The sequence below is a fragment of the Petromyzon marinus genome, chromosome 26 (genome assembly GCF_048934315.1).
Source record: "Petromyzon marinus isolate PM22_M1 ecotype Great Lakes invasive population chromosome 26, UKy_Petmar_22M1.pri1.0, whole genome shotgun sequence".
NCBI classification, from domain to species: Eukaryota; Metazoa; Chordata; class Hyperoartia; order Petromyzontiformes; family Petromyzontidae; genus Petromyzon; species Petromyzon marinus.
The window spans coordinates 3,650,256-3,670,323 of NC_133692.1; the positions used below are offsets into that span (position 1 = coordinate 3,650,256).

Below are 20,068 nucleotides of genomic sequence, written 5' to 3' on the forward strand. Positions count from 1 at the left end.
GAAAACTTTATAAATTGGCTATGTCGGGTGAAGGGGGGTGTACGACACATATTTTACTCAGCATTTCTTTATAATAACGTTTTGTGTTTAGTTCGTTTCCCTTCCCCCACGCCTCTGATTACCACAGTTGGCCACGTCCGGTGCGAAAGAGGTTCAACATACATAGGCGACCTGACCAAAAAAATAATCTACAACAAATCATAAGTTCAAATTATAACACAACTGCTTTTGGCGCTTAAAAGACTAACATCGATCGCCATTAAAAAAAAGCACAGAATGCCTCAATAATAACTTCACGAATGTGAAAGTGTTTGATTTGGTAACAACGCACGAAACACAAGCACCATGCGTGCGTACCCCTGGCTCTGTGCTGCAAGCTCCTCGAGGCTGGGCGCGATGCTCTGCAACATCTCGACGTGCTCGCGGCCCTGTGCCTGATCGCACGCCTGCAGTACGGTGAACAGCACGGTCTGCATGTTCTCCTGCCACGCGCGGTGCTGCGCCAAAAACTCCCGCACGCTGCCCTCGTACGGGCTCGCCTCGCCCTCCGCCAGGGCAGCTTCCTCGTCCTTACATGGGGGAAGGGGAAGAAAGGGGGGGGGGGTCAAGGGTCAAAGCCCTGTATGGTTAGAAGCTCCTTGAGGACTAACAAAGGAATGACCTTGTTGTACTGCCTACTCTGGTGCTCAGCAGAGCTCTAGGAGCAGCCAAGATGAGGGTGAAAGAGCAAAGCAGTAAACACAACTGAAAACCAGTGAACACTCTTCAAAAACGAATTGGCCAAACATCCCATTGCACTACACTTTCCTGAATAAAAATAAAATTGGGAGTGATATTTTACAATCACACAGCAGGTGATCTCTTTGAACAATTCACACATCTCGACACCAATTCCTCACACCTCAACCCTAGCAGAACTCGCCTTACCTTAGCCATGGTCTTGAGCAAGTACTTTACGTCGGACAAAAGTTTGTTGTGGCCCGTGAGCACCATCTTCACCAAGTCCACTAGCTCCTGCAGGCCATCCAGTGCTGCGTCCGCCTCCTGCTCCTTGTCTGCCTGCGCCGTCCTCAATGCTGCCAGATCTGCCGACAGGTGCCGGTGTGCGGCTAAGAGCCACTCCCCTGAGCCCACGGGCTGGGGGGGGCTCGACATCATCTAGTGAGGGATGCACGGCAATCAGGAGGCTCATTGAGGACAGGGCCCATGGGCTAAACGCGCACACTGCAGCAAAGATGCTTTAAAACATTTTAAAAATCGAGGTAAAAGGTTGCGTCAAAAACAGCTGGGATCTGAGATAGAGGCATGCCCACATTGAGACCAGAGTAAACATCATGCTCGCCATTGTCATAATAATCAGAATTAGTCAAATCCACTGCTGGATGAAGGTCCGTTAGAACACGGTTAATGCTGAGGTTAGGGTTAGGGGCTAACACTTGTATTAGGGCGAGAGAGAATGGTCAAACATAGTAGTAGGGCATGGCTAAGGCTGAGATCAGGGCTACAGTGAACACTTAAGAACAGGTAAGCCGTGCTAGTCTCGTGGACATCACAATGGCCAGCAGTGCCTGGCACTGGCAGCTGACCTGGGATGCATACCAAGTGTGACTATAATTTGTAATGAATTGCAATCACAATGTAATTGTAATTTGTAGTTAACATTGCTTTTGTAACTGTAATTATATTTGACCCTGGGTCTGCCTGGCTAATACAACTCTGGAACCACCCACCCCCCCCTGACGCCCCCATCCCTCCCGATCTGTAAGATCCTCCAAGCTGCCTGCCGGAACCAGCCCACACAAGACTACACGGGACCTCAAAGCCTGGAAAGATTTTGTGCACGTTACCTTTTGAGTTTGGTTATGAACAATGTATTCGTGTAACCTTTCCCCTTTGCGTTTATAAAATGTGTTCATCATGAGTAACTACGAAAGGCAGGGTTTTCAACTGATGGGCCTGTGGGCCACATTTTCTTGTGGAATGGGCCTGCCCAGCTCTGGGGGGCTGGGGGGGTCTTGGTCGTGTTACCAGGCAACGCAGCAGCTGCAGTTCGAGGGGAGAGACGCTGTTGCTGCACTGTGCCACGTAGGAGCTCAATCCCTGGCAGCGCTGCAGCAGCTCCAGGCATGCCTTGTCCAGCACACTCGACTCGGGCGTGCGTGTGCGCAGGCTCTCAAAGTGCAGCACCGCTCCGCACAGCATCGTCACCTAATCCACACACATTGCACATGCGCAATAAGGGGCCATGACTCAGTATACGTTTACATGAGAAAATCCAAGTTGTTTCTTGCCCTAATGGACATTGCAGCCAGGGCCGGTGCTAGGGTGGTGCTGGTGTAGGCCCTGCACCACCAAATGTCCCTTTAAGAACCACTGAAATCCACTCACGAAAGTGATAAACCACTGTCATGGTGGTCCACACATTGACTCTACTGGCCCATCCCTTCCGAGAGAAGCTGGAGCTGGGCCCGATTGAGGCGGTGCTCATCTCCTGTTTACAGCCCTGAGGCCAGGGGTGGAAATTCTGCATTCCTATTGCACGAGTGAGTCTACCCGATAACACCACCATTGTTGACTTCTGCACAAAGTGGTATATACTTTATCGACCCCTGAAGGATGATGGGAATGAGTCAACACCCAAACAGGACTTGAATTCGGAACCTTCCGATTGCGAGCCGCTCACGCTACCGGTGAGCTAACCGGCCGGTTTACATTACAACTCTGTGAATGTATACGGTTCTGCCTGTATGTCACTGCATGCGTGTGGATAAAATGTTGACGTTAATGTGCTGTTTTTGTGATCAGAGTATGGGGTTTGCTATTAACTCATCGACTTGAGTTCAATACCCTACCATGGTCATCCACGTCGAATTTGTGACTTTGTCCTGTGCCATTTAGGTTGAATCAGCTTGAATAAGTGGTTGCCAATGGCGATTAGTCCTTGTTTGATCTTAGGGTTTGAATGTGTGTTGTCTTTTTTTAGGAGGGAGTGGTGGTACAATGGTTAGCGCTACAAACTCAGCGACCAGGGTTTGATTCCCAGTCACAGCTAACATCAGTGGCGAGTGAGATCCGAACCGACCTTGGACCTCGGCGAGGTCAACTCTCCTAACCGAGTACCTGGTGCGGTGTGTACACATCAGCACTGGGGGAACAGAGATAATTGGGCGTAGTGCTGGCCACCCACGCGCTTGTGTGCCATACTGGCCTTCATAGGTTCTCTCTAAGGGCGCTCGCCCTTATAAATAACGCCTTAATACTTGAATCAAATTTAGATGCTTGAAAGGAACAACTGTATAGAGTTAAAATAACAGTAGGTGCTCACTAAATTTGGATTAAATAATTAGTTTTCACGAAGGGCACTTGCCTCAAAGGTCCACAATGTTGCAAGGAGGATCTTTCCTTTTTTGTGTGCGAGCATGCGTACGTACGAGTGCATGTGAAAAAGAGCTTTATAGCTCATCGGATTCCTCCAGTATTAAAGCAAGATTCAGATTCTGAGTGCGTGAGTGAAAGCGCGAGTGCAAGAGCAGTTGGACAGGTGGAGGGCCATACCTTGGACACGCGCTCCTTCTCGGTCAGCAGGGTGCCGCGGCGCTGGCAGATGGTCGCCTCGAAGTCTTGCAGAACGGGAGCCAGAGCGGGGTTGGCCCCGCCAGCCCACTTCAGCCTCTGCTCAATGCTGCCCTCCAGCACTGCGACGCGCTCCTGTAAATTATATTACCACGCCCTTCTCACTACAGTCCCCCACCTTCACGGTGCTGCAACTGCGTTCGTTTGTGTGCGACTTTCGAATTGTAAGGAACAATCCCATCCAATTTTAGCACTTGATTCAATCAATAAAGTACCAAAATGTCCCAGAATGCAGTTGTTTATCCTAGTGGAACCCCGACCCCAAATGGAAGCTTGTCCCGGTGCGGCCACAAGGAGAAAATAGCAACGGCCTGCAAGTGGTCATTAGTCTACCAGTAGGAGTCAATGATTACTATGCATCCTCCCAATTGAGTACTTTGAGTGTTTTCTGTGAAACGGGAGGTTCTATTCGGAACGCAACATTTTCATTGCGGCTTTCTAGTAGCAACAGCGAAATTCACACTTGGGAGTTGCTGCAAAAGCAGGGCCCTGCACAGACGTCTGGAGAGAAGTACAAAAGCACTTCGGCATGAAGAATATTCCAGCAACGGCCTCATGTTCCTGCAGCCCATTGCCCACCTGCAGCGCCGCGATGGAGGTCTCCATCTGGGTCAATGCGTGCAGTTTCTTCTTCATGTTGGCCAGCACGCCGGTACGGGGTAGGCCCACGGGCACCATGGGCTGGCCCCGGCTCATCAGCACATCCTCGTGCAGCCACTGTGATGGGGGGCGAGAGCGGCGAGCGCGTTACGCAGGGTGACGTAGATGCTCACGGCATCAAATCAAGCACAGGCGCCAGCCACTTTCTAAAACGTGGCCCTGTTGGCCTGCCGTTGTGCTGAGGCACCTGCAACGTCATCATCATCAGCTACGATCTATCCACTGCTGGAGGAAGGCCTCCAAGCCATCTCCATTGCTCACGGTTATGCAATGTAACAATCTACTTAGAACTGGCACCACAAGGTGATTGCAGACTTATATAATACATTCATTTTTTATTTCTTTATATTTTGTGACTCGCTTACCATTTTATATATTTTGCACTTCTATAGTTTTTTGTATTGTTTGCCGTTGTAACTTGCTGACCCGCCCGTACTGGACATCCGTGAAAAAGAGCTTCTCATAGCTCATCAGATTCCTCCTGCAGTCCAAAGATTCTGATTCCGATTTCAAAGCTCCACCTCTCCCGATGGACTTCCTCAAGGACGCGTTCCATTGAACGATCGCCACTGCCACTACACTCTTGGCCCATCGGCCATCATCCCCGTCCAGCAATGCGTCCTGCCAAAGCTCCGATTTGCGCGTGTTCCCCGATCCACGTACGAGTTTCCCCTTTCAAGCATTCACCTCTCTCGCTCTCTCTATCCACGCGCATTGTTTCCTCCCTTTTGCGTGCTTTTTCAGCGTGCGGGCACCTGGAACATGGCGACGTGGATCTGCAGGCGCTGCAGGCCATCCTTGCTGGAGGCGATGCCCCCGTCGAGGCGTCGCGCCAGGTCTTGCCGCTTCCAAGCGGCGTCGAACGAGGAGGCCAGCACGGCCGCGCGGTTCGCGTCCGGGGTGGAGAAGCGGCCCTGCTGCAGGCTCAGATCCGCCACCTTCTTGCATAACTCGTCCACGGACACCTTGCTCTCCGCGCCAAAGTCGCGAGCCTCCACCTGCGATTGTTTAAAAGGACGGGGGGGGGGGGGGAGCAATGCCCTTGAAACAATTCTCTTCACTAGCACAGCGCAGACACGTTAAGCCAACGGGAAATCTGAATATCTATTTATACTGGAGGAATCCGATGAGCTATGAAGTTCTTTTTCACAGATGTCCAGCAGAATGATTGGAGCCATGCTAGCCATCCACAACTCCTTCAAGCCACAACATGAACTTGGGGAATTCTGGATTTGATGCGCAGGGCGCTAACCACTTTGCCATTGCTCCTCACAATGCGCGCACACACACATACCAACGCACACAAACATGTCGGTGCGCAGCTCCTTCAAGTCCAGACGCTCAGACGTTTGAACACATGCTTGCGTGTTCACAAGAAACAACATAGCTCTGTAGATATGTACTTACATTGTGTGCGTGTTGTGGATTGTCCAACAGGAGTCTAACGCTTTATCAACGAGATACGAGACTTCAAAGTTAGGTTAAAGCACGTAGTTTTAAGCCCGCTATTGACATCGCTCCCATGCGTCCGATAAAGTCAACGCGGCGGCATCACCAATGCGCTGAGGCAGTCGCACCGGAATTTTTTGTTTCAGTATTTTATGACTCAGGAAACATAAATCTTGTGTGGGACAGTCAGAGACACAAAGGCCTACGCGTGTAGCTACATGATAACTGCATTTGAGAATGTTTTTCCGGGAAGCCACAGCCCTACACCACCACCATGGACGCCCTCACCTGTGCCGTGACGTCCAAGCCGAGCACGCCCAGGTAGCTGCAGACCGTGAGGCCCAAGGCCTGCGTGGGCAGCCCCACCAACAGCATGCGCACAAAGTCGGCTGTGAACGCCTTCACGGGACGTGCCAGCTGCTCCTCACCGAGGCAGGTGGGTCGCAGGGCGACCAGCGCCAATTTGCTGGCAGCGGATAACGAAGGCCCGTTGAAGGACCCAGCAATGATGCTACCACCGCCCTCCTCCATGCTCCTAATGCCTGACACAACACCCACGATGCCGCAATATACAGTCAGAATCTGAAGCCGCAACAAAAGCGTGAGGTTCACACAATAAAGCTGGGCGACATTGGCTGAAGTCGTTTTTAATAACGTCGAAGCGGCCTTTTAAATTACCCTGAGCTTGACCACCCACACAGCCCACGCCAGGACCGCTCTTTATCACAGATGAGTGGTCGGTGTGGCTAAGGTCATTGGCATCATAAGCAGCATACGGCTGAGAGCCTCGGCTAGGTTGGCTGTTGGGTCGACTGCTTCTGGCCAGGCTGAAAGTACGTTGGGACACACACACACAAACTCACACATACTAGCGTTGAGCAACTTAGCAGACCAAAACATATAACACCAACGTCCTTCACTTCCTTCTATATATATAAAAAAGACCTGGACACTGTATTGGCGTCATACGTCACCCAGCTCGATTACTCAACCGGCCCAGTGATAGACACCGTGTCCAGTCCGAACGGCTGCGTCCACGCGGGAGACGCGTGCGCCCGGGTGTTCTCACCTGCGAGGGTCTGCGCGTAGGCCCGGCATTGCGTGAAGAACTCCTGGATGGTCTGCAGCCGCTTGAGGAAGAACACGTCCTGCATGAAGCGGCGGTTGAGCTCCAGGTCGATGATATGCGCCTGCAGCGCCCGCGCCTCGCGCAGAACGTCCACCTTGCGCCACGCTGCTGGCACCTCGAGTTGGACCAGCTGTTGGGCAATGGTGCACAGGGGCCATGACTCTCTTAGCCAAACACTGCCTGCCATTCACTTGGTGCATGTTGCGCTTCTTCACTCTTTCACAGCTGTGCATATTTCAATTCTACGTCACCCTGCAGCCAGCCACATTTAAACATTAATTCTGTAAACCTGGTCGGATTTCTATTTGGACAAACAGAATGAACGGGGCGTGATTTAGGTCAATGTGCAACACTTTTCTTGAACAGATTTTGCCACAATATGGCAGCAAACCTAACGCTTGTGGCCCACAAACAACACCTACACATTTGGTCACATGAACCATCAGGAATGGTCACAGCAAGGCGGTATCGCTAGGTTCTTTGAATTAGACCTGCTCTTTCAGATCTGTCCATCTCAAAGGTCCCCATGACTCGCATCACATGCAGTATACCTCTGGCTGTGGCTATTCGTCACGTGCCTACTCTCATCTACGAGCTACCCATAATATATTCCATTAGAAATAAAGCCCTGCATAAGACACACACAGCGCTGAATTTCAGCGCTGCATGGGTGTGGTGCTGGAGAGTGGCGTGGGAGGCGCTCACCTGCTCTGTGAGCTGTGTAAAGGAGCTGTCTACTTGAGCAAACATCCCATCAAAGGCCATGAGCAGCATCTGTCCCGCTGACATTTTGGGGGGGTCCTCCACACCGCCATCGTGACCCCGCGGTTGGATGAAATCACCGTACTGCACGCGAAGCTCCCTGGCTCGCAAGGAAAGCGGTGAACCGCCATGGCATTAAAACAACAAGTGGCAAAGTGGCAGAGTTCATACAGCCAAACTGCCACATCTACATGGGTTTATAATTCATGTTGCGGATTAACCGATTGACGTGGTTGGCTACGAACAATACAAAATAAGTTCAACATGCGTACAGACAACAATGATTGTGAAAAAAAATTTTTACACATGCCATGTCTTAGTAACTACTCCTTACTTGGTGTGGGTCATTAACTCAGTGCCCACGTGACCACAAACGCATCAATGAAACACGTATGGTAAATTATACATCTCCACCCCCATTTTATGGCGGTAAACAAATGCATCTTTACAGCCTAACATTTGTTTGGCATTATCCTTGTTGTCCATCTCTCCTGTCGTTAACAGCACTGACAGGACAATCAATCAATTCACTGAAACACAGCACAGGCACGCGAGCCTCACGCCACCAGCTGAAGCCACCAACTGCTCGAGAGCGGTGGGTCTCTCGTCTGCGCTCACCTGACGATGCTGACGAGGTGCGTGCCGGCTTCGTCCTCGATGCCCATGGCCTTGTTGCGGAGGTGGCCGTGGAGGCCGTCAATCAGGGTCTGCAGCGGGGCTCCATCGGTGGCCTGCTCCACCAGGGACCCGAGTTCTGCCAGGAGGCCCTCCAGGCTCTCCTCCTCGCGCAGCAGGCAGCGCAGAGCCTCGGGAAATATTATCTGCCGGAAGTTTGTGTTCAACTCCTGCCAGTGGAGGGGTAGAGAGCCACATTGTGAGAGCACGAGGTCAGCTGTCAAATATCTATATCCCACAGGCTGCATGCATGCGTGTGTACATGTGTGTATGCTGGAGGAGTGATGGAGTAATGGTGAGCACAATGTGCTACAATCTCATTGACTTGGATTTGCTTTGCAGCCATGAATAACACCAGTTGCAAGCGCTTTAGAAACCAGCACTAGGCCTCTTGGCTAACTCGGCCTTATAGGAGTATTCGGCATGCGATCTGTAACCTCATTAACATTGTCTTTGCGTTTATGACTCATGCATGCGCTCACCTGCAGGGAGGTGTATACGCTGTGCGCCAGGAAGACAGCGGTCGTGGCCTCGAGGTGCAGGAGAGGCGTGTCGAGGTCGCGCAGGGCACGCAGCTTGCACTGAGCTAACAGCTGCACCAGGCTGGCAACGTTCCCGCTCATGCTGCACAGCTCCTCCAGGAACCAGTCACCGTCGCGCGAAGTCAGGTCGGCCAGCTGGTCCCCGGCTCCCGACGCCGCGCGCTCCATGTGGAGGGACCGCCTGCATGGTGGCCACCGTCACGTGTTAGCCGTGTTCACACAGGACACGCCCGCGTGATTCGATGTGTGTGGGTGTTTCAGAGCCGATGGCGGGGTCAGTGTGTGTGGATGGTGTTTGGTGGGGCTGACGATGTGCGAAGAGGGATTGGTGGAGTCATTGGCAAATTGGTGGAATTCGTGGAATCATGGGGGCCAATGTGTGCAGTGGAGGTTAACGGTCCAGTGAAATTGGTGAGGTCGGTGGGTTACGTGTGCGCGGTAGGGTTGGTGGGACTGATGGCGTGCGTGGGTACGGTGGGCTCAGTGGGGGTCAGTGGGGCTCGGTAGTCTCGGTAGGGCTCGAGAGTGAAAGCGCTCACCTGGTGAGGGTGCTGAGCGCCCCGACGATGACGCTGGCGAGGCTGGTGGATCCGCAGCCCCTGTCCTCATCGAGGAAGACTTGGATGCAGCGCTCCACCTCCTTGGTGTGCTCCTCACAGGCGGCCGGCACCGCCCCCTCCTGCTTCAGCCGCTCGCACTGCCGCAGCAGGCGCCCGTTGAGCTCGGTAAGCGCCAGCTGTAGCGCCGCCTCCATCCCAAAGACCCACTGGGCACGCGCAGAGCCCGGCTGGGGCAGGTAGGCGTCCTCGTAGCTGTGAACGCAAGCAGAAGTTTTTTTTCTCTTCGGAGAGACAACTATAGGATGGACATATTGTCTTATCTATTTCGTATAGACCAGAAGTCAATTTGAAGGGATCTGAGGTAGCTCTGTAATATCAGCTTCTGTGGGCAGTTTAAAACAGATGTTGCACTGTTCTGGAACAGTTCCGAATGGGTACTTGGTATCATGGCGTGAAGCCGATAGCAAAAAATGGGTTAAAATTTGCGATTTTTTTTTACAATACTTTATGGAACAAAAAAAAAACACAAAAATGTGTTTAAAACATTTTTGTTGCGGCGCTGTCACCTTGCGTAGATCTCCTGACAGCGCGTGGGCGCCCCCTCGCACAGAAGCGCCTGCAACCAGCAAGCCCAGCGGTGCGCGCGGTGCGTGTTGAAGGCGGCGCGCGGGTAGTGCAGCCCCACGGCCGCGTAGTTGTGCAGCGCCTCGAGGCAGCCTCGCAGGATGCCTCGCCGCTGCTGCAGCGCCGTCACAAGCTCGCACTCCGCCGCCTCGCTCTGCGCAATCACCTGCGCCTGCCCCGCGCTCTGCAGGAAGCCGGTGGCCGGCACGTAGCTGGGGGGGCCTGTGCGAGGACAACAGCAACACACAGAGACCAATGAGAAAGCAGCTTCTACCGTCATCATCATAATTTGCATGTACATATGTTGAAATTATTTTGCGCCGTACGTAGCCAACTGTGCTAACAGGAGATGCGGGGGAAGGACAACGAACTAAACACAAAAAGCAGTTAAAAAAAACGAGTTTTCAATCTGCATGTAAAAGTGTATAGCTCCAGTGGCTTCCAAATATTGGAAGGAGTGTTTCAGAAGGCCGGAAAAGTGCATCTGAAAGCACGCGATGCAGTGACCGTCTTTATTTGATGGCTAGCTAAAAGCCACCGAGGATGACCGGAATAAAAGCTGCTGCGAGGATGATTTATGATGTACACTACAGCGCCCGTGCAGTATACATCTCAATGGCCACTTCCTCATTATTCACAGCAAGTGTTCGGACCTGTTGAATGGAGGTTCTATTTAACGTCGTTAAGTGGCAAAAAACCACCCTCCAGAATGCCCCTGCCCCCCTCCCCAAAGAGCACACGTCGGTGCTAAAGAAGACGTTACCCAGGTCGATGGGCGTAGCAATGTCGTCCAGCAGAGCTCCCAGACGGGCGGCCTCCATTCCACTGCTCGCCTGCATGTACTGTGTGCTCCAGGCCTCGCACTCGCTTAGCTTGAGCGTCACCGCCTCGTGCACCGCCTGCTGCTGAGTCTCCAGGCGCGCGTATTCCTCATACCTGCGGCACACAGAGAGCATGGGCGTGGTCAGCGGCACAGCAGTGCCATGTCCATCATCGTTGTCGTCATTACCACTCAACATTTAGACCGCGCTTCCCTCGCACGACATCTCGAGATACCCTGCGACAGTGGATGTCCAGTGGAAGCCGTTCCTGTGAGGCACATACCAGCAAGTTGGCATTGGTCAGTCGTGGTAGGTGTTGCTATGTGGTTTCCCAACTAAGCAATTTATCAAATCTCACATATTTGGAACATGGCGCAAGCACAGGGCTAATGTTTTCGAATAACGTCATGGGATAGCAAACATTCTTGGTAGTAAACCAACAGTATTAACCAGGGTGACGACTGGGCTCAAGTGAATCTCTGTAACAAGAGGCAAAGAATCACGGTAGTCCACAGTAGACAACGCACGGGAGGGTTAAGTCACCCTCCAGGCATGTGTGACCTCGTGTGACCTTCCTAAAATTCCCAAGAGCAGTTGCTGCTCTCTGGCATTCCCCATCACCCACTCCCCATCCACCAGCGTCCACCTCCCCGGGGCGGCCGTGTACCTGTTGTGCAGGGAGTGCGCGGGGTGTTTCGCATCGCGGCTGGCCTTCTCCAGATACTCCAGCTGCTCCAAAAGCTTGTCCTGTAGGCACTGTCCAGTGGTCAGCGTGTCCTGCAGGCACACATAGGCCTCCAGACCGGACTTCAGCCGAGGCAGCACTGCCAGCATCTCGTCACGATTCCTGAACCATGACACCTGCAGGGGGCAAGACGATGGAAACACGCTCGTGCGGATATGAACTCACAACCTTCCCGATCGGTGCACAACTCGACCTAAACACGCTATCACTGCTCAATCCTTCCTTATCATAAGTCTAATTACAAGTAACATGAAAAAGTAGTCATTGCATTTGTGATTGGTATCTAAATTACACGGTAAATAGGTAATTTGAATCTGCTTCGGTAAATTTAACGTAGTTTTCCGATCACTGCGGTAGCAGCGGTAGCAAGGGTAGCCCCACCACATCAGCGCTCACGCCACGCGGAGTGCACCCCCCTCCCGACCACCGCCCCCCTCCGTGCGGGGGCACCCACGACGCTCACCTTGATCTCAGCGACGCGTGACGAGAAGAGGCTGCGCGTGATGTCGCGCTCCATGTCCCGCTTGCTCTGCTTGCTGTCTGGCTGCTGCCCGCCGCCACCCCCGTACACGGCGCCGGCGAACCCGGCCTCCCCGCCGGCCGTCCAGTCCACGAGCGGGTCGTACACGAAGGCCTCCAGCAGCGTGAGCAGCGTCTCTCGCCCGCGCCGCATGATCTGCAGAATCTGCCCCGCGCGCACTCCCCGTTACAAAAGCTCCCCACACCGAATCTCAAATTTCTCACGCACTGCCTAGGCGGACTGATTCTTGCCACGATAACATCGCAGTGAGTAAGACAATGTACTTGGTGTTCACCATCGGACTCCGTCTTTGGCAGGAAGTGCGGGTACCTGCTCGCAAGACAGCCGGAATATGCCCTCCACGCCCGTGACTCCAAGAGCTCTCTCGATGTTCTGTGTCATCCGGAATGGAACTTTTTCCGGAACTCTAAGGCTCTTGCCTGCAGGAGGAACAGCGACCACGTGCTCAAACAAACTGCTGTCACATGCAAGCATTTAACAATGCATAATTGGCCGTTTAACCAATCCCACTACAATGTCAAAGGAGTTTTCAAGTAATGAAGGGGGAGTAGAAGGGTTTCTATACGAAACAGGGTGGTTTTACAATGTGAATATGCCTCCCCAAATTCAGTGGTCAAGAGCAGTGCGATGTGACTCACCTTTCTCAAAGCAGACATTGTAGTCAATGTGCACGACCTCGCCAGTGGTCATGTCAATCAGCACGTTGTCCAAGTGCCGGTCGCCCAGTCCGATGATGTAGCCCACCATTGACATCACGGCCGTCGACCTGCAGTACATCTGGAGCAAGCACACACGCGGTGGGTCACACGGGCAGCGTGCGGGGCACCATCGCACACCTGCATCGCTATCGAGCATGACGAGGGGGGGGGCGGTGGGGTTTGCCGAACGCGTGTGTTACGGAGGCAGGCCGTGCGGGTCACAGCGAACCTGCGTCACTCTCCACCACTCGTCAGGGCTGGCGCTGGAGCACCACAGCTCGCGTGCCAGCAGGTCGGGCGGCGTCTCGTCCATCAGCTCCAGCAGGACTGAGCGCATGGTGGACAGTGGCCACTCGCGCCGTGCCACCTCGCTGTTCAGGCCCGCCGCACGTAGTGCCGGCGTCATCTTTCCGTAGAAGAGGTCGCTGGGCCGGGGCACGGCCACGCCGGTCGGGGGCAGCACTTCACCGCCCGGTGTCTGTCGTGCCAACACATGGGAAACGAACAACAGCATTGCCGCATTTTATTTACATTTTACATTACGTTGTTATTTTTTTATCCACGAGTTACACAGACGCTTTTGAAGGAGCTCACCGCGCATTCTCTCAAGTGTCTCACAAAATTTTAGAAATGTCACCATCTGCCTTAATTTGTTTCCGAGGATCCGCAAGCCTGATCCGGCTGCATGGCACTAGCTCTACCTTGTGGCCAGCGGTGAGTGTCTCGCGCTGCTGCCAGCGCTTGTAGAGGCCGAAGAGCGGCGTGGCGCCATCCACCCACTGGATGAGGCCCGAGCGCGAGCCCAGCGGCGTCACAGAGTAGTGGCGCGCGTGGAAGCGGTGCCACTCCCGCCCGTTCCCCTTCACGAACATGTTGTTGACGATGGAAAGAAATTGCATGATACGCTCATCCAAGTGCAGATCCTCCAGACCTGCGGAATACGAGAGACACGCAACCAGCATTTGAGACCACAGCTGCCACTGACAGCCACACTATGCATGTTGAACTTATTTCGCACCGTACATAGCAAACTGTGCTAATCGGAGGTGCGGAAGAAAGGACAAACTTAACACGAAAAGCAGTTCTAAAGAAATTAATTTTCAATCTACATGGTGTAAAAGTGCATTGCTCCAGTGGCTTCCTAATATCAGGAAGTGCATTCCAAACGGCTGCAAAAGCGCATCTGAAAGCACGCGATGCACCGATATCCACACTACACAATTACATCACACACCACACCACATAGTGCTGGGCAGGGAGCACTCGAGGCAGCAAGCAGTACTAGTAGCAGCAGCAGCAGGTACCTTTGAAGAGGTAGGTGTAGGTATTTCCGTCAGAGGCGAGGAAGGACAGCTTCTTGGGCTTTGTTTTGGTGGGCAGGATGGAGACACTGGGCGCCAGCGAGTGGACGCACACGGCCTCGCGCGCGTGACTCTCCCCGGGCAGCGCCATCTCCGTGCCTGCCAGGGCACTCAGCCGAGGGCTCATCTCCGCCAGACGCAACAGGTAGCTGGTGCGCTTCTGTGCGCGCTGCTGCAGGCTCTGCAGCAGCTGCAGGGACACACAGGAGAGAACGAGCAGATTACATTTAAATGCGAGTTTTTTCGCGTTGGGCTGTGTGTTGAACATCTCTTCCCTCAAGGTTGCTACGCACTGCTGCGAGTGTCTTCAAGGAGCTGAATTCAACAAGCGGCTGTGAAAATGTGCGTAGCGTAAGCAGTCTCCGCATTAATGTTTGTACAGTGAAGCATGCTTGCACTTTTTGTTCTTATCATTTTCCAAATGTGTCTGTGTTACGTAATCTTGTGGCTACATTAATGTTTGAAATACTCACACAGTAAGAAATGCATTACTTTGTATGACAGAACTGCCCAGCAAGATGTCGCAAAACAAATGGTCACCAACACCTAAATGAACTTTTTAAATCCTTAGTGCAGGAATAATCAGACTTAAGTGACAAACTGGGTTTAATTACGTTTTTGTGTAGTTATCAGCCCACTGAGACCATCAACTCAGTTAACCCCAGGAGGATGAGACCCAGATTTGAACCAACAATTTCAGCAGTGCAGGCTCAACAATGCTCCTACATAGCATTCACCCCCAGAACTAACCAGCCACTTCACAAACACTAGTTCTCACAAATGAAAAAGATTGAGAGAACCTGGACTCAGCAAGACACCTTTTCAACGGGGTGCCCACAATTTGGATGTTTGTCATTTCTTCAGACCAGGGATGGGGGCTCTACAGCCCCATGACTTAATTTGATAGGTGTGGACACACGAGGCCTACCACTTTCAAATGGTCCCTCACGATATTTGGCCCTCAGTCAGGGAAAAGGCTCCCCCCCAATCCCTGTTGTGAGCAAACGAAAAATAGAGGCCGCCACCCCCCGCCACCTCCCTTCAAAATCAAAGTCTTTATTTATACTGGAAGTATCCGATGAGCTATAAAGCTCCTTTTCACAGGTGTCAAAGTAGGGGTGTGGTAACGCGATCGAGGCATGCGCCGGGCCAGCAGGGTGCAACGTGGCCTCGCCGTGCCTGTCGGAACGGAGCCCAGCTGGCGCCAGGGCTGGCGGGGTTGGGCGGGTTCTTGAGGCGCTCCAGGGCGGCGGAGATGGAGGCTCCGTACGTGTCCTGGAACCAGCGCTCGTGCGGAGTCTCCGGTGGAGCCGACGTGATGCTGTGCGCGTGTTCCAGCGCAAACACCACCGGCTTCATCAGCGCCGTGTGCTTCTCTCGCATTATGGCCAGCTTTTCTTCCCTGTTCACACAAGCAACCGGGGCCAAGCACGAGATAACAAAAAATTAGTTCGTAAAAATCACGTTCAAATGCACGAAAAGCTTTGCAACAAGCATTTGTCTGTGGATAGATTTCATCAACAGTACGGAAGCTGATGGGTAGCTGTCAGGACATGCACATCTGCAATGTTCTTTAAGTTTCAGGCAAAAACCCTCTGATCAACTTGACCAGTTCCTAACAACAACTTTATACTACAGGTTGGTTCGCGCCGAATCATCTTTACAAAAGTGCCGTCCCCCCAACCTCCCGACCGCCACCCCGTTATGCATTGACAAATAGTACAAAGGAATTAATGTATTAATAATGATGAAGCAGACACCACACAATACTGACGATATCAGAGAAGGCGCGCGAGTCAGGAGAGGTGGCCATACTTGCGCAGCGTGACGTTGGCCTGCACGCGCTTGCCCTCGTCTTCCAGCTGCTGTACTCGTCGCAGCGCCATCATCTGCTGCTGCAGCAGCACCCCGAGCCACAGCTCGTCCCACAGCACCGTGATCCGTCGCAGCTCCGACACCAGCAGCTGCACCTGAACACGCGAGACAAGCGCAGCGGCAGCTTCAAAGCCGCGGCCCCAACAACGGCACCCACCGGGCAAACTACTGGTGAATGGTAATGAAAAGGACAAGGCGATGATCGCTCGGGGGCACTGTGATGGAGGAAGGGCCTCTCACGAGAACAGGGGTCGGGAACCAAAATAACAAGAGCCATATTCTATGGTTCATTCGGTAAAGTCACGTAGGTAAAAATAAAATAAAACAAAAATGAAAACAACTAAATTAAATCACGACAAGAGCCATTTTTTTGGAATTCGGTAAAAAAAACCCTCAATATTTCAAGAGCCGCAATGCAGTCCTTAAACAGCCGCAGGTTGTCATTCCCTGCACTCGAGGAAACTCTAGGGAGCGCCCTCTAAAGACTGTACTTTGGCCTACTCTTCCAGAACTGCCATCTTGGCAAAGATAGCAGTGGCCACACTCAACTCCACCGCAAGTGACCTTGTGATCAACTGTAGTGTACACATTTACAGAGCTGGGTGGGGACAGGCCGGAGGGGTGGGGATTTACAAAAACTTGCACCATTGTTTCAACCGCCACACTGGAAGATTGAACTGGTGACCTCCGGATTGCAAAGACCGGTGCGCTAACCATTAATCCATGATAAACATCTAACTCCTACCGTGAGGTAGAATATATTTGCAGAAGAGGTTAGTCACACAAACTAACAGCGGTTGCAGATACACGGCTAGGGTGTGCGTTTCCAGTTTGTCCCACAATAATTTGTAGCTTCTTTTGTGAGAAAACAATTTGTTAAATGGGCTGCGCCTTTGTTTAATCGAGAACACCTCTCCACTTCCCAATGTTTTTGTCTGGACATGGTGCTGCACGGAACCTGTGAGACCATGGTGGGGCTGCTGGCCATCAGCTTGTCCACAATCTTGCTGTAGCAGTCTTGCATCATGGCCTGGTCCTGACTGGATGCTCCCACCAGCGGGGGAAGCGCCTCTGTGCCCTCCCCGTCTGCCTGCGAGGAGCAACTCGCTGCCCCCTCGGGTCCCGAGAGGCCGCCCTCGCGCTCGTTCAGGCTGCCCAGAAGAGACGGCAGCGCCGACATGCGACCGCCCACTGCGAACACACGGGGAGAGAATATTCGTCATTCGGTAGCGCAGGGTATACAAAGACAAAGATCCCACGCATAGCCTTTAACAGACTGTTGGGGCAAGTGCTGTAAGCGAGCACCAATGAAGGCCGGAACGACACACGAGGAGGTGGGTTAGGAGCAGTAGCTGCGCTACGAACCCGGCGTCCCGAATTTGATTCCCGCTCACGGCAATACAATTATCTGAACCGGTCCTGGGCCTCCCCTAGGTCGACTCAGCCTCAAATGCGTACCTAGTGTGATGTGTAAACATTGCCACTTGGGAGACAAAGGCGGCCGGGAAGAGTATACAGCAGAGGCTGCGACACACTTGTTCGGTGATTCCTCAAACAAGAAACAAGCAACATGCATGTGCATGGATTCTGCCATGCTTTCTAAACATTCATTTAGCCTTGAAAGTAGTTACCGAATAATCAATGTGTTACCTTCCGAGAGGCGCACCATGACGTGCAACATCGCGAGATGACATCACACGTCACGACACATTTTAGACAGCCCTTTCATCAATTGGCCATTTTTTGTCTTGGGAAAGTCTCACAAAATATGTAATTTCAATCGGATCTTCACGAGAGTTTATCGTGAGCCCATGTTACAGATGAACACACACACACGGATCTAAAGCATCAATAATGAAACCGATGGTTGAACGTCGGCTCGGCAAAGAGACGAGGGGAAGCCTACCCGAGCCAGGCGCGTCACCGGTGAGCGAGACGGAGCCCACAATCGCAGGGTAGAGCACGAGGTGCGGAGAGTCCTGTGCCACGCGGCACAGCAGGTTACAGATGCTCTGCCTCACGTACGCCTCAGGGTGGTTGAGCCGCGAGAACAGCTGAGGTATGATGCCTGCAGGGGGTGGGGGGGAATGGGGCGGGCAGCACCGAGGGAACCACGACGCATCACAAACCGACACGATCCACAGGACAGAACATGCACACGTTTGGTTATATTAAGTGTGCATTTTACTGCCCTTTTGAGCACCGCTGCTGCTGAATCAGACCTTAGCACGCCGCGCGGGTCGTGGGGCTTAAATGACCATATTTTGCTACGCTGGTGAGGGTTTGTGAAGGCGGCGAGCGGAGATGCTCGAGCACAGACGTAGAAAAATTATGGATTTTGCCGACCTGCCCTCGACTACCCACAATGCAGCCCTATGGAGCTAACGCACTTGGCGATAGATCAAACGCTAATTGGCGATGCGTTAAATGTTACTTGCCAACACCTGCCATCGTAAATTTACACGAGTTTTCTTTGCGATTCTATAACGAGCAGTTTAAGACATTTATGGTCAATGCATTCGAGGTCTTAAAACAGGGAGGCCGCTCGTCCCGAACTACAGGACCTCGGCAACGCGGCAAATGCGCCATCACCTAGTCGTGCGACCGGTTGGCAGGGATGAGCAGTCAGGATTGCGTGGCATTGGACCCGAACGAGGGGCTCACCGCGCCAGGGAGACGTGGGCGTGGTGGCGAGTCCATGCTCCAGCTCCTCCCGGAGCTCAGCAGCGTGCTTTACCAGCAGCCGCAGCAACCGCAGCGTCGCCATAACGATGAGGTCATCTCCACTCTGCTGTCGGTTGTCCGGAGCGGCCGCAGAGGTCTTGGAAAGATCCTCTCCATCGGCCCCCACCTGTGTTCCACACGGGCACGCCATTATGTCGTGCTGCGACATTGCCCACGGCACAGGAAAGGTGTGGCAGGCGCACGCGATGACTAAAGGGGAGAAACTTTATTAATCGTGACACAAACACTCCTGGTTACGTAAAACTAATCACCCAGAATGCAGATTGACCCTGGGAGCTCAGCAGGTTTGATCCTGGATAGTGCTTGGATGGGTGACCAACATGCACAGCATGTGTTATAGGCAGCAAGATTACATTGTGGGTAGCAAAGCACAGACCAGAAAATGCTGTTGTTGTACTCATCTTCTATGCGCCCATGATCATGCATCAGTTGATTTTCAGTCAATAAATGGCAAATGGTCTCGAGACCTTTTTGATGACTGTGGAAAGTCTATGTAGCCACTTTTTGAAGTTAGTTTGGCAAATTCCCGCTTTCAGGAGATGGGAACACTGACGCCAACCAATATGAGATGCGGATCACCGCGGACCTGTCCAGCGTTGAGCCTCAGGAAGATGAAGTAGGCACGGCAGGAGAGCTTGTAGAGGCCGAAGATGCGGCCTGCGACGGCGCGCCACACGGACAGGAGTCCGTCGAGCGCCGTTTCGGGGTCCTCGTCAGCCAGGGCTGGACATGCAGCCAGTAAACGGCGCCGCACGGCCCCCTCACCCTCCCCTTCTGCGGCGCCCTCCACAGCCTCTGCGCCACCTCCCTCATCACTCTCGGGGGTCTGCACCGATAGCTCCTCATCCTGGGCAGTGGGGTGGGTGGCAGTGGCAGTGAATGCTAAGCTGCCAGCGAGAGGTCCGGAGGCAAACCCGCCTTTACGAGGACAGTATAACACAAAGGTTGATAAAGCCACTCGTTATCCGAGTTTGGTTTTACAGGTTAGCTCACCTGCTGAGCATACCTCGCACTATTGCGGGCATCTCTAGGAGAGATCCGCAGCACGCGGTCTATCACGAAAGATCACACTTGTTTTATAAGGTTCAGTCTTTGGAGCTATGGAGCTCTTTTTCACAGATATCCAGTAGGGGCGGGTCAGCAAGTTGGAGATTTAAGGAGAGACCAAACAAGTTGGCCAGGGACCACTGCCTTCATGAGCACAAGCCATGCACAATTATAAGACGAATCAACACTGCTGCTAGTGAT

At 52.8% G+C, this 20,068-nt stretch overlaps 1 protein-coding gene across 2 annotated transcripts in view; it reads right to left on the reverse strand.

Annotated features, from left to right (window-relative positions):
* SMG1 (SMG1 nonsense mediated mRNA decay associated PI3K related kinase) overlaps positions 1-20,068 on the reverse strand; it is a 48,693-nt gene that overhangs the window by 3,655 nt on the left and 24,970 nt on the right. For both annotated transcript variants that reach the window (XM_032961113.2, XM_032961114.2), the window contains exons 35-61: positions 19,407-19,667; positions 18,740-18,926; positions 17,982-18,143; positions 17,034-17,266; positions 16,016-16,170; positions 15,380-15,602; positions 14,144-14,390; positions 13,541-13,770; positions 13,069-13,317; positions 12,780-12,918; positions 12,451-12,560; positions 12,064-12,285; positions 11,523-11,716; positions 10,798-10,970; positions 9,977-10,256; positions 9,390-9,662; positions 8,791-9,031; positions 8,252-8,478; positions 7,577-7,733; positions 6,812-7,001; positions 6,031-6,284; positions 5,049-5,291; positions 4,213-4,350; positions 3,556-3,708; positions 2,029-2,208; positions 928-1,158; positions 358-569 (exon numbers count right to left, since the gene is read on the reverse strand). In XM_032961113.2, coding sequence (XP_032817004.1) covers positions 358-569; positions 928-1,158; positions 2,029-2,208; positions 3,556-3,708; positions 4,213-4,350; positions 5,049-5,291; positions 6,031-6,284; positions 6,812-7,001; positions 7,577-7,733; positions 8,252-8,478; positions 8,791-9,031; positions 9,390-9,662; positions 9,977-10,256; positions 10,798-10,970; positions 11,523-11,716; positions 12,064-12,285; positions 12,451-12,560; positions 12,780-12,918; positions 13,069-13,317; positions 13,541-13,770; positions 14,144-14,390; positions 15,380-15,602; positions 16,016-16,170; positions 17,034-17,266; positions 17,982-18,143; positions 18,740-18,926; positions 19,407-19,667 — 5,564 coding nt within the window. The remainder of the gene's footprint in view (positions 1-357; positions 570-927; positions 1,159-2,028; positions 2,209-3,555; positions 3,709-4,212; positions 4,351-5,048; positions 5,292-6,030; positions 6,285-6,811; positions 7,002-7,576; positions 7,734-8,251; positions 8,479-8,790; positions 9,032-9,389; positions 9,663-9,976; positions 10,257-10,797; positions 10,971-11,522; positions 11,717-12,063; positions 12,286-12,450; positions 12,561-12,779; positions 12,919-13,068; positions 13,318-13,540; positions 13,771-14,143; positions 14,391-15,379; positions 15,603-16,015; positions 16,171-17,033; positions 17,267-17,981; positions 18,144-18,739; positions 18,927-19,406; positions 19,668-20,068) is intronic.